At 36.7% G+C, this 27937-nt stretch overlaps 1 protein-coding gene across 3 annotated transcripts in view; it reads left to right on the top strand.

Moving 5' to 3' along the window:
* NEK7 (NIMA related kinase 7) overlaps window positions 1–27937 on the top strand; it is a 66438-nt gene that overhangs the window by 28130 nt on the left and 10371 nt on the right. For all 3 annotated transcript variants that reach the window (XM_062581802.1, XM_062581800.1, XM_062581801.1), the window contains 5 exons: window positions 287–349; window positions 932–1042; window positions 16065–16173; window positions 18509–18616; window positions 25181–25275. In XM_062581802.1, coding sequence (XP_062437786.1) covers window positions 287–349; window positions 932–1042; window positions 16065–16173; window positions 18509–18616; window positions 25181–25275 — 486 coding nt within the window. The remainder of the gene's footprint in view (window positions 1–286; window positions 350–931; window positions 1043–16064; window positions 16174–18508; window positions 18617–25180; window positions 25276–27937) is intronic.

Genomic DNA, 27937 nt, shown 5'->3' with positions numbered 1-27937 from the left:
TGCCGTGTATATGAACAGGTACACAGAGACAGCAATTAAGTCCATGGAAAGCTTGTACTTGTTTTCTGTGAAGGGGCTAAAAGAGTTAATACAGTGAGTCAGTACTTTAAGGACTATAGTATTTATAAATGTACTCAGAGCATTAGAAATATTTTTTTTTATTGCAACATTATGTTTTGCTACGAAGTGCATAATTCAAGTTTCTTTATAGTAATCACCATTATTATTTCACAACACTCATTTTGCTGTTTTATCACTTAATAAAAATGTCTTCTCTTGTGTATAGATATTTGATTTAATGGATGCCAAAGCCCGTGCTGACTGCATCAAAGAAATAGATCTTCTTAAGGTAAAAAAGTTGTTCAGAAAATATGCATCCTTGGTCAAATGTATTTTTCTTCCCTCATAAACATACTTGAAGTGTCCAGTATTGTCTATGTATAGTTTTTGTAAACTTCACTTAAGGTATTTTGTAATTCTTAATTCCTTTAAAAATTAACATTGAAAAATGGATAACTTCACAAGTAGAAGTTCTTTTACTAAAAACACAACATTGTAGATTAACTAAACATGTACTGTGTAAAGTAAAATAGTGATTTTTTTTTTTAATTCTGACTTTACTGTTTCAGGTAACAAAAATAGTTTTATATGATGATAAAAGTTAACTGTGCTATCACATAGATTCATTGAAGCAAAATTCCTTCAAAACTGCAACTTCCAACTGCCATGTTGATCCTGAAATCCCATCATGTTCTTGGAGTCTTGACGTGCTTATCTATAAATACTTTTTACAAGCACATACTTTTTATATTACACTGTGATAGATTTTTAGGGAGTTCTTTTTTTCCTAAACAAGAATGTTTTGTTTATCAGTCATAAAAGATGAAGACATGCTGTACATTAAAATATCTTCATTGTTCTACCTTCTTAGCAACTGAATCATCCAAATGTAATTAAATATTATGCCTCATTCATTGAAGACAATGAACTGAACATAGTGTTGGAATTGGCTGATGCTGGAGATCTCTCTAGAATGATAAAGGTAGGAATTACTATTTTCAGTATTGAAAGCTTTTCTTTTGACTCATAGCTGGGATTGAATGAAATTAAAATGGCAGAACTTGTGAAGGACAGTGGAGTGTTTACACCCATTTTTTTTTGTATGCCAAATGTTGATGCATATGTAAGTATTTTTTAATGGTATTGTCCAGAGTGTAAGTGCAGATGGAAACATAACTAGACTTCAATTGTGTTAGCACCGGGAGAAGAAAAAGAAGCTGTAAAGAAAAGCACTGTTAACCGCCATTTAGAACAATTCATTTTGACTGCTTTCCTGATTTTGGTACAATTGCATTTTGTGTTCAAATATTCTGTTCCCTCTATTTGCACTGAAAGCAGAGAAGGCTGGAGTCATAAGGCAGAAAAAGTATTTCTTCTATAATCTTGGGTTCCAACTGTTAGCTACTTTAGTAAACAAAATATTTAAAATGGATATAACTGCATCATTTTCTAGATTTAATGAAACACTACTACGTCTTTAGACTATCAGATCTTTTGAAAATATATTTTGTGATTTCACTGAAATCACTTGTGATTTGGTTGATAAGTGGTTGTGTGTAATTAGTTAAGTGTTTTCTTTTATACTCTTTAAATATTTGTTCTTTAATTAGAGAAATTTATCCAAGAGCTGTTATATAAACTTCATATTCTGTAGTTTGCTTAACTTTTAACCAACATTTTTACCTTTCACTTTATCATCTGACAACCATGCAACTGTGTACTCCTACCCTTTTCTACTGGGTCTTGGTTTTAGCGCGTCCTTTGGGGTACTCCTGTGTATGCACCAATGTTACTGTTGTCAGCACGGCGTAACTCCAGGAATAAAGAATGCTAGCCAGTTACTGTTCTCTCTGCAAACAGACAGCAGCATTTTGCTGTTTTGTTTAGGACCTATGTGAAAAGAGCATGTTAATTTCTTAATGTTTTTTATGCTGCCATTTTTTGAGCTTTTGAAGAATATTTCCTGCTAGATTGATAATTGTAAGGTAGGAGAGTCAAAATTTGTTTCTAAACAGATTGACAGCGTACTGTTAATATTTATATCCAAATTTGGTATTTTTCTTCAGTTCATGAATTATTAATTCTTTGGGCTTACATTTCATAAAACATAAGGGAAGATTTGTCTTTCCTTTTGAATGCTCAATTTTGACACAGCAGTTCTATTAATAAGAGTGCTCTGTGACAGATTGCCTTATGGCATGTCTGGGTTTATGACCCATTGAAGCTTTTTTTCCTCTTTCCCCTCTTGTTTTTGTTTTAATCCAGCGTATGAATAATGGCTTCTTCAGTGCAGTTGGCCTCATTACACCTTGTCCTAGTCGGTGGGCATTTCTTATAGGCACAATCTTGGAGGAGGTTTGTGATTGTCCTCTTAACACAGGGATCATGTTTAATGTAGCAAACTTAGATTGCTGTTTGATGTTAATGACAGCCTATCAGGCTGCTATTAAATATGTACGAGGTGTCATGATGCACTCAGTCTTCATGCTGTTTGGAGAAAATGATTTGATAGACTATTTGGATGGTGTGAGTTTAAGTGGGAGGGACATGGGTTATATAGTGTCTTTTGAAAGAAATATTTTTAAAATTATCTGAAAAATAAATGATATGTAATGGTATGAAAACTTTGTAGCAGAATGTCTGCCTGTCATGTTACTGGGGTAAAGCACTATATTGTGCTAGGGGGAAAAAAATCATGCTTTGGTTTCCAGTAGCTTTCTTAGAATGCTACTGTAGGTTTGTTGGACAGTGTAGATGCAAACCCAGAAGAGCATTGGGGTATCAGGCTGCTGTGTGATTTATAGGATCAAGCATGTTCTTGAAAATTTTTTATGACCACATGAATGACACTAAAACCAATGTTAATGTCAAACTACTATATACAATTTTTGTAAACCTAACCAGTTTACTGCAGTATTTCTTATGACACTGTTGACACATCTGAGAATGCTAGCAAAGATACTGTACCTCTCAGTATACCTTAATGAATTTGTTAGTTTTTATCTTAATGAATCATGTTCTGTCTCTTCAGCTCCTGAATAATGCTTTATTTGTCACCATTAAGTGGACAACTGAGGAAAATCACGTATGTTTAGATTGAATGCTGATAGTGGATTCTAATAAGCATTCATCAAATTTGCTGTATGTAAATAAAGCTATGCATAGTGAAATCATGAGTCTTGCTGTATGTACACACAAAGGCATCTATTTAATTCAGTTGATTGAATAAGACTCTCACTTTAACTTTACTTAACTTGCTCTATCACAGGGAGATATTTGTTTATAACCTTCATTCTTAAAAGTAGAAGCATCAAAATTTGATTTTTTTTTTTTTTTTTAATCCTAAAATTCTTACTGGCCTGATAGAATTTTTGAATACTTCATATTAGTAATACTGAGGGGCAAACATAATTAGGGTACAGGAAGCATTTGTATTTGATTCTACAATTGATTTTATACTAAGCCTAAAATATCATGAATGATGCATACCTCAGTACTGTGTAATTCCTATATAGGAATGGTGAAAGAAGGTACCTTTTTTTTTTCCTGCAGCTCTGAATTAGGCTGCTGGATATTATTACATCAAAGATTATGTGTGTAAATGATTAGTTGCTTTAGAGCATCCTGATGAATGCAGCTAAGTAATTCATAAACTAAGTATTAATTATTTCCCAGCTCATGATGAAAGAGAACCTAATATTCCTGTAGGACAAAATGTTTTTTCAGACATTATGTCCACTGCAGAAGTAAATGGAATATAAAGCCATATACTGAACACTTAGGTGAAATTTAATCCTCCATTCAGTGTATTCAGTACTTCTATATTTTGTGTATTTCAGAGGTTTCATAAGATTAAAAAAAAATCAAGAAAAAAAAAAAACTTTCAGCTTAGTTGAATGGGAAATCCAGGTTTAACTTTTTTTTGGTAGTGTTTCCTTCCATTATACAATTAATTCACCTCAAAATGTGTTCAATGGTATTGGGGTGGTATGGTAGCAGCAAGTATACTAGCTAGTGTTGGGTACTGACATTGTTGAAGATGAAGCAGTATTAACTAACTACCTGAATTAAGCAAGTAGCAGTTGTACTGTGTAAAAATAGTAGCAAAGCAAAGGCAAGACAGTGCCTCCTTTGCAAGGCTGCAAGCCGACAACTAGTCGTCTTCGCTGTAGGACTTGTCAGGAAGGTTCATCTCCCTGTGTCCTTGGTGTGGGCTGAGCCTGGCTCCGGTACAGGGAGCATGGGGATCTTAGCAGAGTGCATAACCGTGGTTAAGGGTAGGTCGTGAGAACTGTTACTACCTTGTAACCCCACCTCCTATTGTGATGCACAAGTATGTTGTAAAGCAGGTTTTAGACTTGATGAAAAAAGCAAAATTATGGAACATAGGTCCCCTTTCTTAATAGTCATGGTTCTGCACTGTTGGACAGTGGTGGCATAGGGAAGAGGACAAAGGGATGGAATTGTTCTGTAACAGCATTTACTTGTTTGGAGATTTCCCCTCCCCCCCTGTAAAGTAGCAGTTGATATATTGGGTAAAGAAAACACCATAAATAAAGATCTACTAATTGCATTAATCAAGAAAGTATAGTAGGGTGAGTCATTTAAAAAAAAAAAAGTTAATCTGTGCTGCATATGTTGAAACATACAATTTGAGTTATTTTGCAGAGCAGTCAGTTAAAATACTAATTTTAAAGTTATTAGGAAGGCTTGTAAGAAGGGATCTGATCAAGATACTAAAATGTTTTTAAAATACAAATGCAATAAACCCCTAGATCTGCTTCATTTCTGTAAGTATTTTTAGTTTTTCTGGCAAATTAGCAAACCAAAATACATGTAAACTTTAAACTAAATTATGTCACAGATCTTAAGTTAAATCATGTTTTGGGAGCAAGCATGAAAATTTTCATCTAAAAAGTAGAAAATGTTAGTGCCTCTCAAGATAGAAAATAACTTGAATTCCACAAGATGTCACCTAGCCATTTTACCCACTCTTCATAGAATACTTTTATGTGTGTATTTTTTCCAAATCCAAATTTTAAAAAAAATACATACACTATATTTAGGTAAAAAAAAGTGAGGCGAATATTAAAATATTTCAAATCAGTATGGAGTTCATATTGAGTCCTGTGGCTTCTGTAGTTGAGAACAGTGCATTCTTTGTCCTTACCCTTAATTATCTATTGGACAACTGAAATATAGTTACTTCCTTCCAAACAACTGATGCCCATCTGAATTGCTAGTTGCAATAGCAACTCTTAGTCTTTAAAATTTTCTTGTTCATCATTCTGATTTCGCCTGTGATGGATATTTTGGACATCAACTTGTAGAAATTGTCAGACAAGTCTCTTCTCCGTGTGGCCTGCAATGCAGACCTCGTTTCTTTCCCATGCCAGTATAAATAAGCAGTGGTCTGTGTTGGATGCTGCTTATGGTATTCAGTTAGGGTGTACCTCAGGCTTTCTTGTACTGCTCAGAGAAGAGCTGGCTGGCTGATTTGCTTGCCGTGTGTTACGAGACAGCTTTCCTTTCTTAAGGAGTGGAAGGCATTTTAGTGTGCGATTGCTGGCAGCTTTGTCACCATGCATGATCTGGTGTTTTGGGAAGCCCTATCAGGTTTCCTCTGCTGTTAACTGATCATATTGTTTGGTGCACTCTTTATCATACAGAATACTAGGTTAGAATTTAAGCTGTTGTAGGAAGTTGATGGTGTCCATATTTGGAAGACTGATGGGACCATGATACTGCTTCCAGAATGCAGCTTGATGGCAGTGTTGCAAATGCTGTATTCTGCTGTGCACATGCATCTGGAACAGGACAGGAAAAGGACAGGAATTCGCTTGCTGTTAAGGTTGCCAAAGCCTCAGCTGTGTAACAATGTGTTTTCAGTTTGTCAAAATATAACTATTTCTTATTTAAAATATTCTGTGTCAACTGCCTGCTTCAGGATACATAGTTCAGAAAATGTTGTATGATTTAGTAGACAACTAAGGAAAAATATTATTCTGCCAAGCGTGTATGTGTTCTTTTTAAATTGAGTAACCATTGTATCTGAAATGCTCTAAGCCCCTTGTGCCTTGAAACAGGGACTTAAAATTTCAAAAGAGGATTTTTAATACAGCAGTGGCCATGAAAACTCACGTAAATGTGTAAGTTTTTCTGATGCAAGAGTTCACGTGTGCTTGACAGGAGTTGGTAGAGCACAGCAGCCAGTGATGAATTTCCATACGTGTAGAGCTACATAAATCCTTATCTCCTCGTGCTGTAGAACCTAAGCAACAGAGTGCTTCAACCTATAGTACGGGTGGCTGAAACGGTTTTACCAGAAGTTACTTTTTTCTGGATGCTTTGGATGGGCCAAGCAATGGAAGCGGGAGAAGGGAGTGTTGCTTTCCTGTCTCTCAGTACTAAGAGAAAGGTGTTTATTCTTTCTTTTGAACAGCACAGAAAGAGGTAATCTGAGATAAATGTGGAGGAAAGAAAAGACTAGGTAAAGAAAAGAGTAGCTTGGGGCAAGCAGCCAAATAATACTGAAGGAAGGGAGAAGAGATCTTTTGAAAAGGGCCCTTCTGACTGGGAATGAGGAAATCCGTCTTGACTGAGACTACTTGGGCAAACAGATGAACAGTTTCTGCAATAAGCTAGCCTGGGGAGTGAGTACGCAGGGCAGTAGGGACTGAGGAGCATGAGAGAACGAGAGCCTGGCAGTGATGGATCAGTAGAATATGGAAGGGGAGTTGCAGTCTGGCGATGAGAGCCATGAGCTTAGAAAAGGAGCAAGTGGGTTGCCAGAGGGCAGGCTGGGCAAGGATGCTAGAGAGACAAACTGACTGCCAGTGGAGGAAGCTTCAGTGGGGTGCCCTGGACTGGCTGGGAGTACGCTGGGATCGTGTATACAAAGAAAATGGGACTGAGGCAGAAACAAGGAAGCAACAGGCCCTAGAGGTACAGACGAGGCAAGTTGTGTAGGCAGTACGGATCAGCAAGTGGAAGGGGACCACATGGAGGAACTGGTCTTCTGTGGCATGCTGCCACACGGAGTTTGGAGTGGTGGTCAGGGGTCAGGAGTGCTGCTGTTCTGCTGTCAGCAAGTGTATGTGCTGTCAGCTGGCGGCACCTGTCCTTCAGCCACCAAGGGGTGATAATCTGTTGTGTAAGTTACTTGTCAGCTCCAACACTAGCTGTGGCTGTGAGAGTGCCAACTCTGGTAAGCTGTGCTTAGCAGTGTAGTAGAGGGTACATTTCTTCTGTTGTGTGTTGTGTGTGTGTGTTTTTTAATGTAAGGAATTGCATACATCTATCCATAACCTACAGAATGGACACAGAAGCTGCAAAATTAAATATCTTGTACTACAGCAAACTACAGGATCGTTTCTTTCTTGAATGAAGATCAGGATTATTTCTTCCTTGCTTCATTCAGTGTTAAGGGTGCGGCAGCTTTGGGAGGGGATCGTGGTTGTGCAGTACACGTTGTGATTTGCTGAATCTGTGCTGCTGCCTTTGCTGCAGTGGTGTGTAGTTTTCTGCGCAGGGAGTTTAAGGAAGACAAAGGCGGCTTCATGGTTAATGCACTCCCGTGCTGCTCTGAAGGCTGTCCTTTGTTACCTTCTCTGGTACGGTTCCTATGGGATACTCTGTAAGCCGCTTCAACCACTTTTTTGATGGGAACAGTAATTGCTTATTCCATATTTCTAGGTAATCAAGGTGAAACTCTAGGGTTTGATTTGCAGAAGCATTGTGTGTTCACGGCTTCAACTGATCTCAGTGGAAACGGTGCTTTGAGGAGGCGCTGTTCCACAAAACTAAGTATGCTGAAAAGAAGATGCTTAAGATTGGTGCTAAAATTAATCAACGCTTCTGATCTTAATTTGTTGTCCCCCTTTCTCATTTGTAAATGGGCATATTACTATGTATGTTTTATTTCTAAAGCTGTTTGTGCTGATAAACTTCACAAACTTTATATTATTTATGTGATATTCCAGTGGTGGATAGCAGGAATCTTCCTCCCCCCCAATGTATTTATAATAGGTTTTGAATTGTGCACAGCGAATAAGACCTAGAGACTTTTTCAGTACTTCATTTTTAGTTATATAATTGCTCACTAATTGAGTGTCACGAATGAATGAGGAAAGGGTCTTCTGTAATTAAAAAAAACTTGCAAGGAAGACAAAAATCTCAGCATTAAAGCCATCTTAAATTGTATGCATTTACATCTGGATGCTTGGCAGTGTGATTTTTGGAAAAAGTACTCATCCATGATAGTCAAATGTTAGTAACCAGTATTTTAACATGTTTTCCTTTCCATGATACTGATCTAGTGTGATCTGTAGGTGAAAATTTTTAAAAGTGTGATATAGGTGTTTGGTTTTCATCTCACTTGCTCCTGCTCCATTCTTCTGTGCGTATGCTATTTCTTTCTCTTTTTTTTTTTGTCTCCCAGCCACTGGATTTAATAGAAAAAGCATCTACTGCCAAAACTTCTGACATGTGATCTTTTTGTTTAGCATTCATTTATGTTTTATAACTCAGTTTGGCACCTCACTGAAATTACATCATTGATAAATGGTAAAAGGTTCAAAATATTTGCATAGTGTATCTCAACATATTTAATGTTGTATGTCACCTTTACTTTCAGCTTTTTTTGTGTATTTATTTTTAAAAATACTTTAAAAGCAGTAGACCATAGCTTGAAGTAGAATATAGTATATTGGGAGATTTTAACACAGTATGTGTTAATTATACAACAAAGCTATTCTTAATGTGTCCTTCTAAAGGAGAATCATGGGCTTTGAACCAATCAGGCTAACTTTAGCCATTAACTTTTTTTCTAAACTTCTGCAAATCTTTTTCTTAAAATATTTCTTGGCAGTTGAAAAATAGTGGCTCCTTATTCAGCTTCATATGTTTATGCTAAGTATCCAGTAAATAAACGAGGGGGTGGTATTCTCAGTGGGAACAGAGCCACTGTGCAGATGGAGTTGAAAAGTAGTTAAAAAAAAAAAAAAAAAAAAAAAAAAAAAAAAAAGTAGGTAAGAGAGCTTATTCTGTTAAGGTTTTGCTTCCAGACCGCTGATGCCGCTGGGGCGCGTGGCCGGGGCCGCCTGGCGCCCTTCCTCTCGGTGGCCCTCCGCCAGGGCTGGAGCAGCGGTGGCAGGGTGCCCTGGGCCAGGCCCCTGCGCGCGCGGGAGCCGGGAAAGCCGGCTCGTCCTGCGGCTCAGCCCCGCACCCACGCGGGTAGTTGGCTTGGGTGAGTGCCAGGCGGCCTCGTCGGGCGTTCCTGAGAATTGGCGATTGCCTCTGCCTGCCGCTGCGCGCGAAGGACAGGCAAGCGGGCGCTTCTGCTGAAGCGATTGGAGCCTCGGTGCCGTCCCGTCCTGCAGACGGCCCCGCTCCCAGCAGCGCACCCACAGCTACTGGGTGGGCTGGGCTGCCTGGACCCTCAGAACAAGCACGCTGTCATTGAAAAAAGTTAACTTGGAGTTAAATCCCATTTAACTATTACCCAGACTGTTCAAATAGATCTAATTAGGGCAGAAATGGTCAGAGTATTTTGTTTCTGCCTTTGCATATTTGCTGGAATTTGGCTAGAATTTTCTGGCTCCGTGGATGTTAATGTTTAAAGGGGAAACTGAAAGCTGTTACTTAGTAAGAGGTCTGACTATTTTTCTTGTTTGAAACGTTCAGCAAACAACATTTGTAGATTAGTTTTAATTTTTCTTGCAGTTGTCTTCAAAAAAATTTTGTGGTGTCAGGGTTTGTGTTATGTGAATAAGCCACTGAGAACGGAGAGAAGAGTTTGAATGTTTGTAGCTTTTAAAAAAGGAAAGTTGGTGGCCACTGTGTCTGTGTCATGCATTGCTTTTATCCGGAGGTAGAGCTAATGATGCAGACAAAAACGTCACCTCTTTGTGCTATAGCAGTTTACTCGGGGGGATTTATTGGGTAGAAATGCATGCAAGTGAGTACTGTTGAACTTAACCATGTGGCTGTGTGTTTTAAGAAGCCCTGCTCGGTGGTGACTGTGGAGGCAGTACTGGAAGTTTCATTTCATTGGCTCTGCAAGCAGATCTGCACGGGGGGATCTGTATCTCTAAATACTGTATGTTCTTGCTTTTGCATGGGGAAAAAATGTGCAGTGGAACTGAGTGATTATGGCTGGACTATGCAGTAAAGAAAAATGAACTGAATACTTGAAAAGGCATTTTTTATATAAAAAGTGATCTTTTGTCAAAGCTCTGTCAAAGATCTGAGTTTAATCAGGAGTCTTTTACTCTTAGTCTGATTAACAGATTATTAACATAAAAGAGCATGTACTAAAAATGGAAAATACCCCCAAAAATTTTGGTTTACATTTGCTTAGAAGGGTTTCTATCCCTTTTAAGTTAGTTGTCTTTATTTTGATTTTGTGTGGAAGAAGATCGTGTTTAAGATCAAGTTTCTATCTCAATTGTATTCTTTTTTCTCTCTTGAGAGGAAAGATCATGGTTTCATCGTACTAATTGGGCTTTCAGTTGCTAACAAGTACTCTTCCTATTATAGTTATTTTTCATGTTAGCGTTTTGTACTGTTTTTGAGGTGTTTTCTTGTTGTTGTTGCTATAGATAAATTTATTATATGTCAAGGTATAGAGGAAGATCGATTTCAAATGCATTTTTTTCTAAATTCTGAGAGGAAAAAATAAATACACAGCATCTTCAGGAAATGAACATGCAATCAGCTGTAAAGAATATTTGATGGAGGAAAAAGTCTAAATACAATAATATATTTACCTGTATTTTTGTACACTTACAATAATATAAGTCAGTTTATTATTGGCCAAATACTTAATAGTTTCTGTATGTTCAGCTAGTAGATACCAACATTTTTTTTTTTTTTGCCTAATGTTTGTCTGTTGTTTCAACTGAGTCAGCTGCTGCTTTTGACATGTGGTCCTCTTGTTGCTGGGATGAATGAATCAAGGTATGGGAGAAAGTTGCATTTTTGTTCTACAAAGAAAACAAGGAAAAAGGGCAGAAAACTTGCTGCAGTCTAAAGAGGTGGGCAGCTGAATTCAAGAAAGACCGGAGCTAGACAAAACTCCTGGGATGCTGCTTTTCTGCTAGAATTATATAACCTTTTAAAGGGAAAGTAAGGCTTATGTAGAAGCTCTGTCTACGTACAAGAGTGTCTGCTCTTGTGTAGACAGTGGGATCAATCTTCACTGATCTGTCGTGGTGACCCTGCGCTCCCTTGCCACTCCTGTGGGTTCCCCTGCCTTTGTATTCATGCAGTTAAAACTCTTGCCTAGACTTCCAGAATTTCCTGTTGCGGCTGCCCAACCTTCGCTTCCTCTCGAGGTTACTTTCTGTGAGTCTGTATTGAAGAATCCTTAAGAAGAAGGGGGGCGGGAGGGGAAAGCAGCAGCAAGTAGAAGTTTCTAAGCACTTCATTACCCGTTACTCGGATTCCTTATAATTCTACTTCCTTTTCTGTTGAAGTTCAGCTTCTTTGCCACAAGTATCTGGTGGTTAATTCACTGTGCTCTCATAAGTCTATTTAATGAAATATCAAAAAATAACTAAGTGTTTTGATGGACCAGTGTGAAGTCATGAGACAGTGCTTTCTGTTGCTGTCAGGATCCTCATCAAAATGTATAAGGAAAAATGCTAGTGGAGTTTCTTTACAGCAAGGGAATTATCATCCTCGCTCATCTTCATTTTACTTTTCCAAATAGTCTTTTTCAGAAGGTAACTCTAGCCTAGGAAATACATAGCAAAAAGAATCAGGTGATGAAAGTACTTCTTGTGGGCTCATTTGACAGTCATCTTAGGAACAAATAAAATTTTTTTAACCACTGACTCTACAAACAGTTTAGATTGTCAATTTATCCTCTTTCTGCAGGATATTTACATAAACCTCTTGTTTTCTTTGCTGAAGAAAGTGATGTAAGAAGAGCAAGGTGAAAGTGGGCTGTTGACTTCCTTTGCTAACCTGGTGGGAAAGACTTTTATTCTGGCTTCGCAAGGCTTCAGGAACTCCCTCTATAATCTCCTTCAGGCAGTAGTTCCCATTACTGTGCCGCACCTTATTTTCCTTAGAGGTACTGCAATTTATTTATTAATTTGACAGTAATTAATTTCCTTTATAGCATTGTACAGTATGTCTTACCAAAATCTAGGTGAATTTGTCTAGATATGTTCTCCTTTAGTAAAATCAATTGTTTAATTTGATGATCCAAGTTAGATAGTAGGTTAGTCTAGTCTGCTTCCTAACTGCTCAAGTTTTTCTTTATTTATTTTTTCCTTCCCCTGTTCCAGGTAGTAAGGTTTGAACTATCCTAAATCACAGCTTACAGTTCTCCAAGAAAGTAACATCAGAATTGAACGTTAAATTTTTTTCAAAAAATACCCTGGACAACTGCAGTAGTTACTGAGATGTAAGCATCATAGCACGAGTCTCTGCTTTGTACTGAAATCATGTGCTCACTGTTCTTCGCTCATCTGCAGGAAACCCCCAGCCTTCTGAAAGCCAAACATACTCTGAAGACCTACTTTAAAATTATTCACCAAACTGTCCTTGTTAAGCCTGGATAGGCCATTTTCTAATTGCTGTCACTTTTGCTTTCAGAATCTGACCTTTAAAGCATCATCTGTAGAAACTCAGTATAATATAATTTATGTAGACTTTAAACTTCACTTTGTCCATCTATCTTTCGCTTAAATTTTTTCCATCTCCAAGAAACAGAGTGGCATATGCTATTTATGTGTAAGGCAGCTAGATTTAACTTTACTAGGACAGAAACATTTGCAGAATATTTCTAGCCATTCATTAGGGAAAACCAGCGTTCCACTTTCCCATAACGAAACTGCTCGGTTGCTCTCTTAAAAGGGAGGAAAAGACAAGCTGTTAATATATCCTGCCTGCTGGTAACCTGCCTCCTTTAAAGCTCATTAAGGCATTTGAATAGCTATCTTATGACCAGAAAAAATTGGATTTATATTAAATGAATGAATTGCCGTTTTAACTGTACTGACGTTCTGAAAACTCTTCAAAGTAGTTTAATATGATTCCCTTCTCAAACATACAGATAGCAATTTCATGGGATGTGGGTCTTTAAACAAATAATCCTTGCTGGGAGACAGTCTGCTGCTTGAGCATGCCTGGTATGCTCTCTTTGTGTGATAAAATGATAGCTTGTGATGGTGCCCGGGTTTAATACCCACGCACAAGCAGTTCCCTTTCTGCACCGTTTCACCCGTGGTGGGACCGAGCTTTTGCCGCAGATGGGATGGTGTGGTGGTGCGGGCTCTGGTGGTGGTTTGGGTGTCTGTGTGTCCTGCCACTGCTTAGACAGGCAGACATCACGAGCTGGTTTTTTTGGAGACATCAGGGCTATCTTTTGAGCCACAAACATAAGGAATAAACAGCAGAAGAGTAGTAAAACGTTGAACACGAGAGTGCTTTAGAAAGCTGTATCTCAGGGTGTATTGTGTTGAGATTGAGCTGGGGCTGGTAATGGTAAGCTGGATACAATGAAGGAAAGCTGTTTAACTTGTACACGTGCATCGTAGACTGCTTAAGTAAGTAGATCACCAGGCAGTGAACTAGTTTCAACACAAAGCTTTTAGTGATGTGTTGCTCTCTGTTAGAGGTTGAAACTTACTCTTTTGCCTCTGTATCTTCTGTGTTTTGGATTTCCTACAGAAAGTGGCAAACCCACTAATGTTACAACGACGGCATTTCTCATTGTGAAGGATTTTAAAATAAAGGAGAGAGAAAAGGATCCCTAATTTGAGTACAGTTAGTGTGCTGTGTGGTTTTAGTGATGCTCTTGGGCATAAAACATTTTAAAATTTGTTTAAGTTTTACTTCAGTTTATATTTCTGGATGGAAGGTAGGATTCTAAACAAAAATGTGATTTCTTTTTTTTTTTTTTTTTTTTTTTTTTGACCTTTTCCAAAACTAAAGCTGCATACTGGGCTCTTCCATAGAAACATCCAACTTCTTTGGATACCTAATTCTGTGCAAAATAAAAATTTTTTTTTAATAGCTTATGCTTTTCATCAGTGTTCTGCTTGTTGTTGACAGCAGTTCAAGAAAAGATTGAGAATACCTATTTTGAAAAGAGACAGTGAAACTTACATAAAACAATATTAATTATTGGATTATTTTTAAATTTAAACCAGTAAAAATATTGTCGACTTCTTAGCTACGTATAAATATTGTTACCAAATCTAAGAACGCTCTCTACTTTCCTGTTTAGACAGGTAAATACTCAGTTTGTAGGGTTAATAAATTAATATTATTGATGCTTTCAGGAAGAAGAGTTACTGCTATCACACGAGATTTTTAACGCCTTCAGTAGAATGAGACTGCATCTTCAATACTGTTGTATAGCATGCTTACATTCCAATATAGTGTCTATATCTATCTATGGATAGTAAATGAATAAAATCTTAAAATAATATCTTTACTTAAAACCAACTTTGTACTTTTAAAGTTTGTAATACAAAAATCCTTTTTAGCCATTTTGTTTCATCACTGCCTGTACTTAAATTTGAATTAAACTTTTAGAATGTTTAAAGTACATAGTTACAATTATGATGATTTCAGAATGCATTTTAAATCAAGGAACTATGCTTTCATGTACACATACTTACATGTATTGTGCATTTGCTTTAAAATGAAAAGAAACCTGGTCTCCATCTTCCTGTTGACATCAAACAGTCCTCTGATATGCAAATCCAGCTATGGGGGAGAGCGTATACACAGGGTTTGTTTGGATTCCGTCCAAGACTGAGAGGAAAAAATATTTAAAAAGTGACTTGCATGTTTTGCCTCATTAAAATAAAAACGCGTTTTGAAATAATCCCTATAACTGAAAACATTTTGGTGAAATTTTATGATCCTTTGTGTAAATGACGCATTTTACTATAGCTAATTTAAAAACGTCTTTCTCATATTTCTACGTCTCTGTCAACTTCACAGCAGCACATTTTAAGACAGTATATGACATTTTTTTTTTTCCGGAGTGAGGTTTGTTTTATGAACTTAGGTTGCATATATATACACTGTTAAAGTGGTTCTAAGTAAACTGCTTTACATTAATAACTGTGCTAGTATTAGCTGTTCATACATTTGCTTTGTCTGTTTAACTTTAAAGTCTGAATTCTTTCAAGAACAAGAAGATTTTTGAGCAATTTTTCAGTCATTTTGTCTTTAGCTGCAAAATTTGTAATGATTAAACTTGCATATTTTAGATTTGGCTGAATTCCAGGTTTTCAGTGTGTATTTTTTGGAGAACAGTATTACTCAAATGCCTGAGTATAGTTCTTGAAGGAAATATGTGTAGCAGAACACAATTATGTTTCATATAAGCTTTAACAGGCTATCAAACTGTTACCAGTGATGAGTAATAGCTGTTTATAGTGTTAAAACAGGATGGAAAATATTTGAACATAGCAGATAGAGCAGTATGAAATTTTCAGAAATACACAGTTCTCCTGTTCCAGTTTTACGTATTGGATTAGTTGTAAGCTTCAAATCTACCTTTCTTGTTTAATTTTTCTATGTGGGTATATGCTGCTACTATTTCTGTTCTTCTATTTTAAAGATGACTATATGGGAATTAATACTAGTATAAAGAAACTTTTCATTCAGGACACTTGTAGCTATGTTTTGTATTTGGCTGTCATTTGTTTGGTGGCCTACTGATTTTGTGCTGGGTTGTTCTGATCGTATTAGTCCTGCTTTGAGGATTGTTAAATACTGTGTAAGACCTTTCTGCGACAGCAGTTTTAGTTTGTTAATGTCAATTTTTTGGCTGTATGTGTTGACTGACTTTAAATTCCCACACTAATAAAATGTTTTAATATTTAAGAGAAAAGCTTTCTGTGTCAGGAAATTTTCCTTAAACCTTTCTCCTTAGGTTGTGAGGTTCTTTTATTAAGTTTTAATAAAAAGGGTTTTCTGTTCCCTTTTTCAGTCATTTTATGCAAATTTTAAATACTTTTTTTTTTTTTAAGCATTTTAAGAAACAGAAGAGATTGATACCTGAAAGAACAGTTTGGAAGTACTTTGTTCAACTTTGCAGCGCATTGGAGCATATGCATTCTCGTCGTGTCATGCATAGAGGTAATACATGGATCAGAGATTGTTCGTCTTTAACTTTTTACTGTGTGAGAATTAAGCTGGTTCATTGCAAATGACACCAGATAAACATAACAGGATCAAGTTTTGACGGATAGCTAATGCAAGGTATGTTTCTCTAGCATCTTGTAAGTAATGTGGAGTGTGCAGACATTTATGCTTGTAGATGTATTTTGCTGTGTAGGCATTTGTTTGCTGTAGTGCCTTGTCATACCTAGTGTTCCAAAGAAGTGATAGTTTTGCAAGTGATGGAAACTTGGCTGTTGCTGCCTCTTTACTTATTCAATTCATTTTGCTGGCTCTTATTTTTCGTCTTTGTTTTTATTCTCTTGTGTTTAGCCCTTGTCTCCCTCAGTTCTGTTACCTGTATTCTTTCACTGCTTTTCCTCCAGTCTCCTCACCTTTTGAGCCTTTTTTCTTTGCTGAGGTATTTGCCTCCTGCCGTATGTCCTTCCAGTGATGTATAGGCCTTTCTCCCTTCTCCCTGGCACATGTGCAGGCTTGAGCGTTCTTTCTTCTCCTCTGCCCCTCTACACTGTTTCCGACCTGCGACATGTATTTTGTCCCGACAACCTACATAGTTGCTAGCCGTCCCTGTCATGTACTAAAAATCTTTTACCTATTTTAACCCCCTTTACTGCTGTTTTCCCCATACATTGTCTTCATCTTATTTTGTAACTCAGAATCCAAGAATACAGATTGTAGTATAGCTGCTTCTCCTGTGTATTCCCTCCCCCCTCCCTCTTGGAAATCCCTCTGGCCACAAGTCATATGTGGGCTCTCTTGTGTCTTTGGGATCCTGTGAAAATGCCTGGTGTAAGTTTGCAGCTTCGTTCTGCTGGGATGCAGATAACTGCTTAAAGGTAAAAGTCCTTTCTTCTCTGCTGAGTGCTGTCATGGACAGCTAGAGGTTGCACCCTTCTGCAGATAACCTTAGACGCCCCTGCCCCTGCAGATGCCTTTCCCTTGGGAGTCTCCTTTTTTTTTTGCCTACGCAGTTGTCTGGGTAGTATGGATGTCTGTGAGTGCAAACCACACAGAGAAAGACATAAGATTAGGAATTCTTTCCATAAAATAAAAGTATCTTCTTATAGTAGTTTTCATTTAAACTAGTTTAAATTGAACCAAAATAAACTGAAGTAAACTCATTAAACTGAAATATTGCTCTCAACATTTCTGGTAAATCTAACAAGTGTACAGTTACATACCAAAACCAATGACAATTAAAGCTTTTATATATATATATATATATATAAATACAAATATATATTTATACATATGTGTGTGTGTGTGTATATATATAAAAAAAAAGTTTAGCTGATAGCAGTGTTGGATACTTAGGCAAAAGGCTTTCCAAATGCTCGAAAACTATGTTAGATAGCAGGAAAAAAACCCTGCTTCTGTCTTCCTCCCTAGAGCTTGTAAGTTTTTTTTTTTTTTTTTTTTGATTGTTTGCTTTTTGTTTAAGTGTTATTTTGGAAACCTGAAAATGCTGGAATTCAAAGGATTTTTAACTATTCCTTTCAGCATACCCCTGTTTTATGCAAACTGTAATCTTCTGCCCTTAAAATTACGTGACTTCTCTTTTAAGTTCTGAGCCACAGTGTGTTGCTCTTGAGCTCAAAAAGAGCTAAGCACACTTGCCTAATAGAAAAAAAAGCAGGTCAATTTATTTTGAAGATTTAACAGATACCTTGTTAAAAATCATAAAATAAGTCTTTGTTTTTGTCTCTGAAGAATTGAATTAAAGCTTAAATTGAATATTACTTGTGAAATATAACTGTCTGGGGTATACATCATTATTTTCTTTTATTTCTGCTTGATTAGCCCAATTTCAGTGATGAGTTCAAATAGCCATTCTCCTGAGTAAAACTTACCAGCTTACCTTTTTCTGTTTTTTTCTTAAATGCCTGATATTGAAGAGAATCAGTTACCTATTTCAAATAATATCACATCGCTCGAAGTGATAAAAAAAAAAAAAAGGATTTAGTGTTTGTAAAAATATGTCTTAAAATAGAGAAGTTTTCCAGTTAGTGTGAGTACTTAAGTATGGTTTATAAAGTAATAATGAATTCCCTGTTTATGTATTTTTTTATTTTTAACTTTTCATGGCCTTTTATTTTTGCCATTCATGTAGCTTGAGACATGTTTATACTATTAAAATAGTTGGTTTGGAATTCTGAATCCTAGATTCACTTTTTCTGAACAGCACTGTCGAATTTTGTCAATATTAGCCAAAATTAAAAATCTCTTGGTTCATTATTAATAAAGTGGTAGCTTTTCTTGCAATCTTACTGTTTTTTTTCCTTTTTTTCTTTAGATATAAAACCAGCTAATGTGTTCATTACAGCTACAGGGGTTGTAAAACTTGGAGACCTTGGACTAGGACGATTTTTCAGCTCCAAAACCACAGCTGCACATTCTTTAGGTAAGTGAGTGTGTGTTTGTGGGTGGGAGGGTTGCAGGTTTTATGTTTTGGTAATATTGTGCCCTCTCCCTTAAACAAAAAAAAACTCTGCCATGCTAAAGCTTTTTTAAAAACATAAAATGATCAGCACCATGGACAAATACAAAAAGCTGTAATGCTGAAGTGTTGTCACAAGTAGAGCTCCTTGTTTTTCTTTGTTTGAATCACTTAATATATAGTGCCTGCTCAGAACAAGTCTTTAATGCAGTAGCATTTTCTAGAAATACTAGGAAAAAGCAGTGTTAATAATACTGACTTTTTTCTTTTAGCATTTAAATTTTAATCAGTGTTGGAAAGAATATGGTAATTTCATGTGCCTGTATATGGTTGATGTGGTTTGAAAGGGCTAAAGTAGAAGCTTTTCTGCTTTAAAAAAAGGAGTGTAGTAGATTAATCTCAAAATGACAGGACAGATTTGATTAAATAATTAATTTTGTCTGTGCCATAGTGACCCCTTCTCCCCCCCAGTAAGTACAAGATTGGAAAGTGGAAAAGAATCACAATTCTTCTACAGTAATTACATAGTATCATTGCAGTCATTCCCTAAAAAAGTATTATAAGGTGAAATTTCTCTCTGTAAGATAAATAGATTGAGGGTAAATCAGTTTTGGGCTTTGTAGGCTGTAAAGGCATTTATAAGTGTGTTTGTATGTGTGCGCCTGCACACGCACATGTTCCAAAATGCCCTATTTATGTTTTGCTACCACATTAATAAGTCTTTATTTCTTTTCCAAAAAACTCATAGCTTTTTGAGTAGGATCTGAGAACTTGTGGAATCTATAATGATTAAGAAGCCTTCAAAGAAAAGAAGATATCTGTCAGATATTTTAAGTGCAGGCAACTTGACACACTGTGGAATCTAAGTGGAAGAAAAAGAGAGAATTTTTGTAACTACAGTATATGTCTACTCTAAAGAGAAATATAAGGTTCTGTGTTTATAGTAGAGTGATGTAGCTTTTTAGTTAGGAAAACTACTCTTTTTTTCTGAAATCGCTGTTTTTAATGGTTACTGAATTCAGTCTAGGTCACTGAATGCAAAAGGTATGGTTTTAATTTTTAGACCCCTCAAGACCGGGGCTATTTATGGTAACATCTAGAATTGCCGGAGGACCTTAGCTGATAGCTAAAATTGATTCACATACTGCTCAGAGACAATTTTTAAGAAATGACAGTGACCATACTGTGAGCAGGCATTTGAGTCTGTGACTTAGGTGTTTTTGATTGCTTGACAAAAGTGTATAATAATAATTAAAAAAAAAAAAAAAGAAAACATTCTTGTGACTTTTAAAAGTATTTAATAGTATTTACAATTCCTATCTTAGGGCCGTAGAAGGGTATGCAGAGAAACGTGTTTGTTCGGATGCAGATGGTTCTAATTAGGCTGTGAAATGTTAGACCTCCTGGATAAAAATGTGCCATATTTATCCTCACATCTTAATTAAATTTATTCAGATTGTTCCAGTTATCAATACACTACTGAAAAAGAGTATTGATGTTTACCCTGTTTATAACATACCTGAGATGTGGGTGATACTTGCATTAACAACCAAAATAACCATTTTTAGTAAGGCAGCTTTGTTCACCTTACATCCCTACTTCTCTGTCTCCCAGAAAGCCTCTGGGCACTCTTCTGTGCCTTCCAGTTTTTCTCTATGTTTTTTATCTTTGGGGTGTACTGATGCTGATAGACGTTAACACCAAGAAAAATTGCTGAGATCTGAATGGAAGGACTCAAGTCAATTGCAGACAATTTCTGTGTAGCAATTTATACCTTTTTTTTTATAGGCTTTATAAAATTTTCAGTAGCAAACTAGATTAAGGCTTTCAGAGATAAAGAAATGTACTAAAATTTTCATTAGCCACTGCTTGTAACTGCTAATTGTGAATAATACTGATTAAAATACTTGGTGATGGACCATTTAAAACTAAGTAATTTACTGGACAGGGTTTAATGTTTAATGTTCTTAATGCTTTCTATGCAGCCTTATCAAAACAATGGAATTTTTATGATAGCATGAATACACCTTTTTAAAGATGGAAAATATTTCTTACAAAAATCCAAATGAAAAGAAGGCATTTTATATTGCTAATCTTAGACAGACTAGGCAAATTTCTTAGCTTCAGAAGACCTTATTAGAAAGGTGTTTCAAGAAGTATCCAAGAAAGACTTCTAATTCCTTTGTCCTTATTGTTACTGTTTTAAAGGCTGAATACCAGGCCTTATGCACTCTAATGAAGTGGCACTGCTGAAGCCTGCTTATGGTACTGTTAACTAAAACACTGGTAACTAAAACACATAGTTACAGTTCATATTTAAGTGTCTCCTTAAGGTAAAGGAAACTGATCTTCCTCTTTGAGTTAGACCTGTACCTTTTTTCATCTTTATTAGTCATTCTGTGAATTTAAGTATTGTCCATATTATAGTAATACACTTAAAAATAAATTAAATCTTGGTGATCTACTGTGGCTTGGCAACGTCTGTCATTTCTACTGCCCTACTCACAGCATAGAGCGATGTTACAAGGGATTCAACTGTAAAACTCATGCAGGTTGTGGGGGAATAGAAATGCATCACAAAAATACACCCAAATACTCATTGACTCTACTTTTACATATGCATCTCAAACCCTGCAGAGAGCTTCAGAGCTGGTGTTGAGGTGGTGGTATGCAGCACCTTTTTGCTGTGAGGAGAACAAGGTGCACTTTCATATTCTCTGCTAAACTATTCTGATAACCTGCACTCCTTTTGTAGGAAGACTGGCAGGGGAAATATGCAGCTGATTCATCACATTCATCAAAGAAGCTGTATTAGAACAGTTTTATTTTGCATACGGAAATCTCAGATTTCTTACAGTAATCTGAAAACTAAAGGTTAATTACTGCACTGTTACTATGCTGCAGTATAAAATACTAAAGAAATTTGCAGATTGATTTCTGCAGTGACACCATTTGCGCAATATAGGCTAGACTATAGAACTGCTTTGGATTAGTTCTTTAATTTAGGTCTGGTGTCTGTGGTTGAAGAAGAGTCTGTGTCTCTTATCTACTAAATTTACCTTCAAAAAATTACGATTATGGAGAATTTGTCTTGCGATTGAAGTTATTTCAGTAGTTAGTTACCTGCAGTGTTTCATAACTGGCTTATTTGTAGCCTAGTTTGTCTAGCTTTGACCGTTCATCCTGCTAAGCACCTGCATGTTGTATCGAAGTCTATAATATAAAGTTCCTATGCTCTCTTGGATAGTAAGTCACACTTAAAAGTTTTTTCTTTCATTTTTTTTTTTAACAAAGTGCCCTAGTTTTTAAAGAAATCAAAACATAAAAGTTTTGTTTGCAGTCCTTTAGGATCACTTCAGGTTACTTCTGTATTTAACACCCTCCCTAAACTCTGTCATATTCAGATGCATGGAATTTCAGTATTGCATATCCTGGACTTTTTACACAAAATGAATAGAATTAGTCTGCTCCTATTTGATAACGTAATATTTATCTAATTGTGGAACACTGTCAAAGTCTTTGTGAAGCGTACTTAAAGGTTCTTCAGAAAAGAAACAGATCTATTTTGCTAAATCACAGTCATTTTCTAAAACTAGTCTATGTAATGCTGACTCATCAGGTGTTTATTTTGTATAAGTATTCTTAACATTTACCAGACAAACTTTTCTCACAATTTAAAATATATTTGATAGCAATTAGTTAGCTACCGTTTCATGCAAGTCCTCCACGCGTTATCAATTTTCAAACAAACTTCTTCTCAGCAGCAATGCACGTTATGCATGTGTGCAGGTAATCAAAGGGAACGTTCACATTCTAACACCCTTTTCTGTAATGGTTTCTTTGTCTCTGCCATTTCCATTACTTCTGTCCCCTTCTTGGAAAAATAGAAAGCTTTTGTAAAGAAACAGCGTTTCCCAAATGTCTGGTATCTTAAAAGGAAGGGAGCTCCAGAGCAGCAGCAGGGTCTGAGGAAGCAGTTTACTTGAAGCCTGGTCATTTTCAAGGAGGTTACCACTAAAGCTTGCAGATTATCTGTGATGTGGAAATGCAGTAGATAGTATTGAAGTTGCAAATTTTATTCTTTAAAACTGTAGCTACCTTAATGTATTACATCTTTGTCTTGTACTATCCCTCTTTTTCAAATTTTTCGGATCATTAAAGAAAGTATCATGTCTTTATAATATTGTGATACATATCTCACTTAACAGAAAAAATAATGATCTAGGGAGAAAGCATGCATATTATTGAATCTAGTAACTGCTTGCCAGCAGTATACTGCTATATGCTGAGGTTGTTCGTGACTTTGAAGAACAGTTGCAATGCCTTCAGTAGTTTCTGGATGTCAGAACACTGATTCTTCTGTGTCATGTGCTGTTAAAAACAGTTTGAGTAATAATGAGGTCCAAACCTTTAGGTTGTTTCTGTGATTTCAGTGACTATATACTGTAACTTCCGTTATTCCTCACTTGTTGCTCATTGGGGGCTTCAGGCTGTGTTGCAGGTAAGATGTTACACTAGGCTAAACTCTGTAAAATGATTGCATTTGTTCTTCTCTTTCACTATCATCAATCTTTCACAGCCATATCAGACCCCTAACGTATCAGCAGCTTTCCCAGAGCTGCTGGTTAAAATTACCTTTGCTTTTGGTAAACTATGAACCTTCAAACCTCTGTGTTTTCAGCTGCCCCCTGTGGATTCTGCGAAGCCTCTTTCGGGCACATTGCTCACTGCCAGTTACTTGTTTTATGTGTTCGAACAGGAAAGGCAGTGATTCTGTAACGAGTGAAGAACCAGATTACTACGAGATTAGTTTTTGTTGTTAAATGAATTCTACCAATAGAGCATCTGAATTTACTAAATCAGTACATTAATTCATAGATGCAAAATACAGCTGAAAGTTTAAAAGGTATCCAAGTTTACAAATCCCAGAAAAAAAGCGAGGACTTCAGCAGGGAAGTACTATAAGGATAGTAACACCAAAGCAAATGTTACAGCTTCCAGTTTTAACATAACTGTTATCAATAACAGTATTTTAATGTATGTTTAATATGTTAGAAAAACAGAGTAATACTCTTCACTTCTCGATATTCTAATGGCAGTTTTGAAGTTGCAAGCCACTGTCTGTATGCCTGTTCTTTCATTTCCTTCTAAAAAGACCATCCTTCCTGGCCATCCGCAGTTGTGGGTGAATGAGGGCCCTGTGAGATTAAATAGTTTTGAGGGTCCTTCATCACTTTGAGGTGCCTTTCTCTATCCTGCTTCCCCTTGCAGGCCAGGGCCAGGGCGACCCTCTCCTTTCCCGGGACCTTTCCCTGACACCCCCTTCTCTCCCCCCCCCCCCCCCCCCCCAAAAAAAAAAAAAAAAGTGTGGTTGTACTTTGAGTTTTCAGCCTTTATAAAATGAGGGAAAGGCACATTGTCAAAACAAAGCTGTTAACTTTTGGAGATAATTAGATTAAAATTATTAATCTGATCATTAAGATTTGGAATAATTTACATGCTCATTGCATCTCCATTTGCAGAACCCATGTGGAGATGAATTCTGAGTAGTTGAAACTAAATCAGAAATGCAGAAGTGCCTATGATAGCCTCGTAATTTGTGTTAAATGAAATCACGTGAGGTTGATACTCTTCACTTTTGTGAGTGTGGATTTTGTACTGAAATTAATTCAAATCAGTTGGGTTTCATCATCAGGAATTAAACGTTTAAGAAGATATTCCAAACAAAATTGAAGTAAACATCTTTATTGGCCAGTGATTTTTTTTTTTCTCTGCTGTTAGGCAGTTGCATTTGGGAGGGATATAAGGGTAAAGTTTAAAGACAGTATATCAGAATTAAATTCTAAGAGTCGGGACACTTTTCAGGTTGCGTTTCTTCCGAGTACCTCGGGGCACGCAGAGGGGCGGGGGCTGGTCGGCGCGGAGGGGCGAGCTGCCCTGGAGTCGCCGGTGCCGGCTGGAGCGCTGTCTGCGGAGGGCAGAGCTCCGAGGCGGCGGTCCGGCGGGGCCGGCACGGCGCGGCGCGGCGCGGCGCGGCCGCTCCCGAGCGCCGCGGGCTCCGCCGGCGCAGCGGACGGCCGCGCCGCCTGCGCTCACCGCCGGGCCGGCCGGCCTGCGCGCGGCGCCCGGGGCGCCGAAACCCCGGCCCTGCTGCGTGGGCTCGTTTCGAGCGGAGCCTTCTCGGGTGGGTGTGCCCACAAAAGGACGAGCTGACAACTCAGTTAAAAACGCACAAAAAACCCCGTTTACTTTGGAGAGCTTTCTGAGCTGCTTTAAAAGCAAAAACTGTTTTATAGCTGATTTTGGTAACTGGATATCAGTAGTGAAAATAAAGCTCTATTGGATGAAATGTGTACGCAATTCATGTGTGTATTTATCAAACTGGAGAGTCCTAAGCAGGAGTTGAAATTATGCATAGTAAAATGAACAAAATAAAAGATTAAAAAGAAACTTGGCCAGGAGTACTGCAATTTTACTACTTCATAACAGGATTTTTTTCATTCAAAAATTCTTCTGTATTTATTGCAGTTGGTACCCCTTATTATATGTCTCCAGAGAGAATACACGAAAATGGTTACAACTTCAAATCTGACATCTGGTCTCTAGGCTGCCTGCTGTACGAGGTAATACCGATAACTGCGCTGAACCTGCCTTCCGCCCCCCAGGTCACATCGAGTACTGTTTTAGGATCTATTTCTGTATTTTGCTGTTTAGAAAAGCATACAGCTTTGTGGAAAAGCTACTTTTCAGCTATTAGGTCTTTTGAAAGATATGTTTAGTGGTGAGGTCTTAAGGAATTTCAGCATATGAATTACTTTTTTTTCTGTGAGTTATTAGAGCCTTGCCTTTTACTGGGCTTTCTACAAAAAATTTACAGGAATTTGTTGAAGATTGGGCATAACTGAAGGATTAATAAACAAATAATGACAGGCACATGTGAAAATTATTCTGGGTGTTTTAAAGGGCCTATGCTGTTCATGTGATTTTGATAATATGTGAGTTGAGAAATGGTGGGACTGACTTAAGCATCTAACTAACGCTTGCTAAAACTGTGATGATTATTTTAATACAAGCTTATTTTCTTTAAAGTTATCTAGAACGGAAATAAAAGAAATTGGGCTAGTGTGTAGTTGCTACTACCAGCTTGGATTAACTTTCAAGATAATAGCTTTTACTGCAGAGACATACGTGTTTTTTTTTTCCTCCTCCTTCCTCTCCCTTGATTAGTTAGACTGAAATTAGTTGTTGATTTCTGTGTTAATACAATAAAAATTGTTAGGGATCACTCATGTAATTATAAATAATACTATATTTTGAAGGGGGAAAAAGATACAGGGCAAATTTGAGTGGAGGCAAGTAACGGAGATGTGAAGGATAGGAGGCTTCTAAGGCTGCTACATCTTCTAACTCCGTTGTGTGTCATTTGGTGATCAAAAGGCTAAACAGTTACGGTGAAAGATGCTGGTAGGAAATTTCTCTGCATCGTAGTACCTGCAGTGAAATCCTCCTGATCATCTTCCAGATTTTTTTTTTTTTAAGAAAACACTAATACACCAACTCCCTCTTCTTTCTATGTAGGTGAAAAAACAAGCCCCCCGCCTCAGTGAGCCAGCACAGCTCACTGAATGCTGTTCGGCAGGATCAGCGCCTCCTGTTACGTTAGGATTTTGTAGAAAACTTTGGCACCTACTAGTATGCTACTAGTAGGTGAATTGTCTTCAGTAACGTTTAATATATTTTGTAATCAAACATGTTACTCTAAATATGAAAAGGGTAAATAGCTGTATTCCAGTTCTGAAGAGTTTGCTGATTTTAGTATAGCTGTTACTCCTAAATCTTTAGGACAATTCATAGGAATTAAATGTGGTACCTGATAGCAGGTATTTACAAGGTTAAATACTGAGGTGGAACTTAATTCTGTATTGGGATTTCTTGACACCAACCGTGGTAACTACCCTCAATTTGAATGTTCTACTTTACATGCTTGCGCAAGTAGGAGCCTAAAGATAGCAAATATCACCAGTGGATGAGGATATTTCAATACTACTGCTTTTTTTTTCTTGTTGGTTTTCTTGAGTATTATTTTTATCTCAAAACAAAAACCTTAACTAATTAATACATAAACACTGTGTTTTAAGATTGAACATTTTTCCATGTTATAAATTAAGATTGTCAGATCTCAATAATAGTTAATGTCTCACCTTAAAAAAATTTTTTTTGAGCTTGCTACTCTGCTGCATGCATATATTAAAAATTATGTCTGAATTTTGAAATTTCATTTTACAATGTGGAAAATACTAAGTAACTAAGTGTCTTCATTCCAGTGATTATCGCAGCATCTTTTACTGCTTTGTGGGGTTTTTTAAGACATTTTTACCAGGATACAGTTTAAGTTGACTTTTTTACCTATACTCATTGTAAGAATAGAACAGTTATTAGGATTCTTACTGTTGAAATGTCTTGTATAATTTTAGCATGCAGCAGTGTCTCCAGCTACAGATTTCAACTTTTTGGAGGTGCATTTATTCTGTCTAGTTAACTTGCTAACTTACCAGCCCTTTTTTGATCATTGAGGTATAATATTTAAATTTTAGGTATAGTAAACTCAAAATATATACTTAGTACTTTTCTCATCTTTTAAAGATTATTTTAAAGAGGTTCTTAAGGTTATTCAAGCCGTGAATGGACTATGACATTAGTCTATTTATTATCAGTACTGTTTTATGCTGGATGTCTTTTTGTGATACATGTTCTGTGATTCTGTTCTATGATTCTATATGCATTACCTGCATTTTAACACTTTTTTTTTTAGTATTGATTTCATGTTAGTATGTGCTCTGGATTCTCTCCAACCTAATTGGGGAAAAGCTGTGGCATGTTTATCACATTTCAATGAATGCTTAATTGCCATTAAGCTCCTCTCAGTTACGTTTTAATTAAAAATTTGAACTAATTTGCTATAATTTATGTTTATTTTTAAAAATTATTATTTCTAACTTATTTTACAGTTTATTCAATGCTTAGTAACATGGTCAGTAAGATTTTAAAAGTGTATTTTAAAGTCTGCTTTTCAGAGCCTCAGATATTTCTGAATCCTCAAAAACACTACTACTAGAGTTTTAATTGATATGCAACAAAGTAGACTTTACTAATTAAAATTAAGATGCTGTGCTTTTGCTACATGGACCTTTACATGGAAAAGTAGGTTTTACACATTTCCTTTTATTGTTCAGCGTAGCAATTGCATCCTTACAGGGTTGTAGGTTGGTGGCTTACAGTTCAAAA

Source organism: Rhea pennata, chromosome 8 (assembly GCF_028389875.1).
Source record: "Rhea pennata isolate bPtePen1 chromosome 8, bPtePen1.pri, whole genome shotgun sequence".
In the NCBI taxonomy this organism is placed as follows: domain Eukaryota; kingdom Metazoa; phylum Chordata; class Aves; order Rheiformes; family Rheidae; genus Rhea; species Rhea pennata.
The sequence above is the reverse complement of the archived record's forward strand: the minus strand, read 5'-3'. Positions and strand labels throughout refer to the sequence as shown.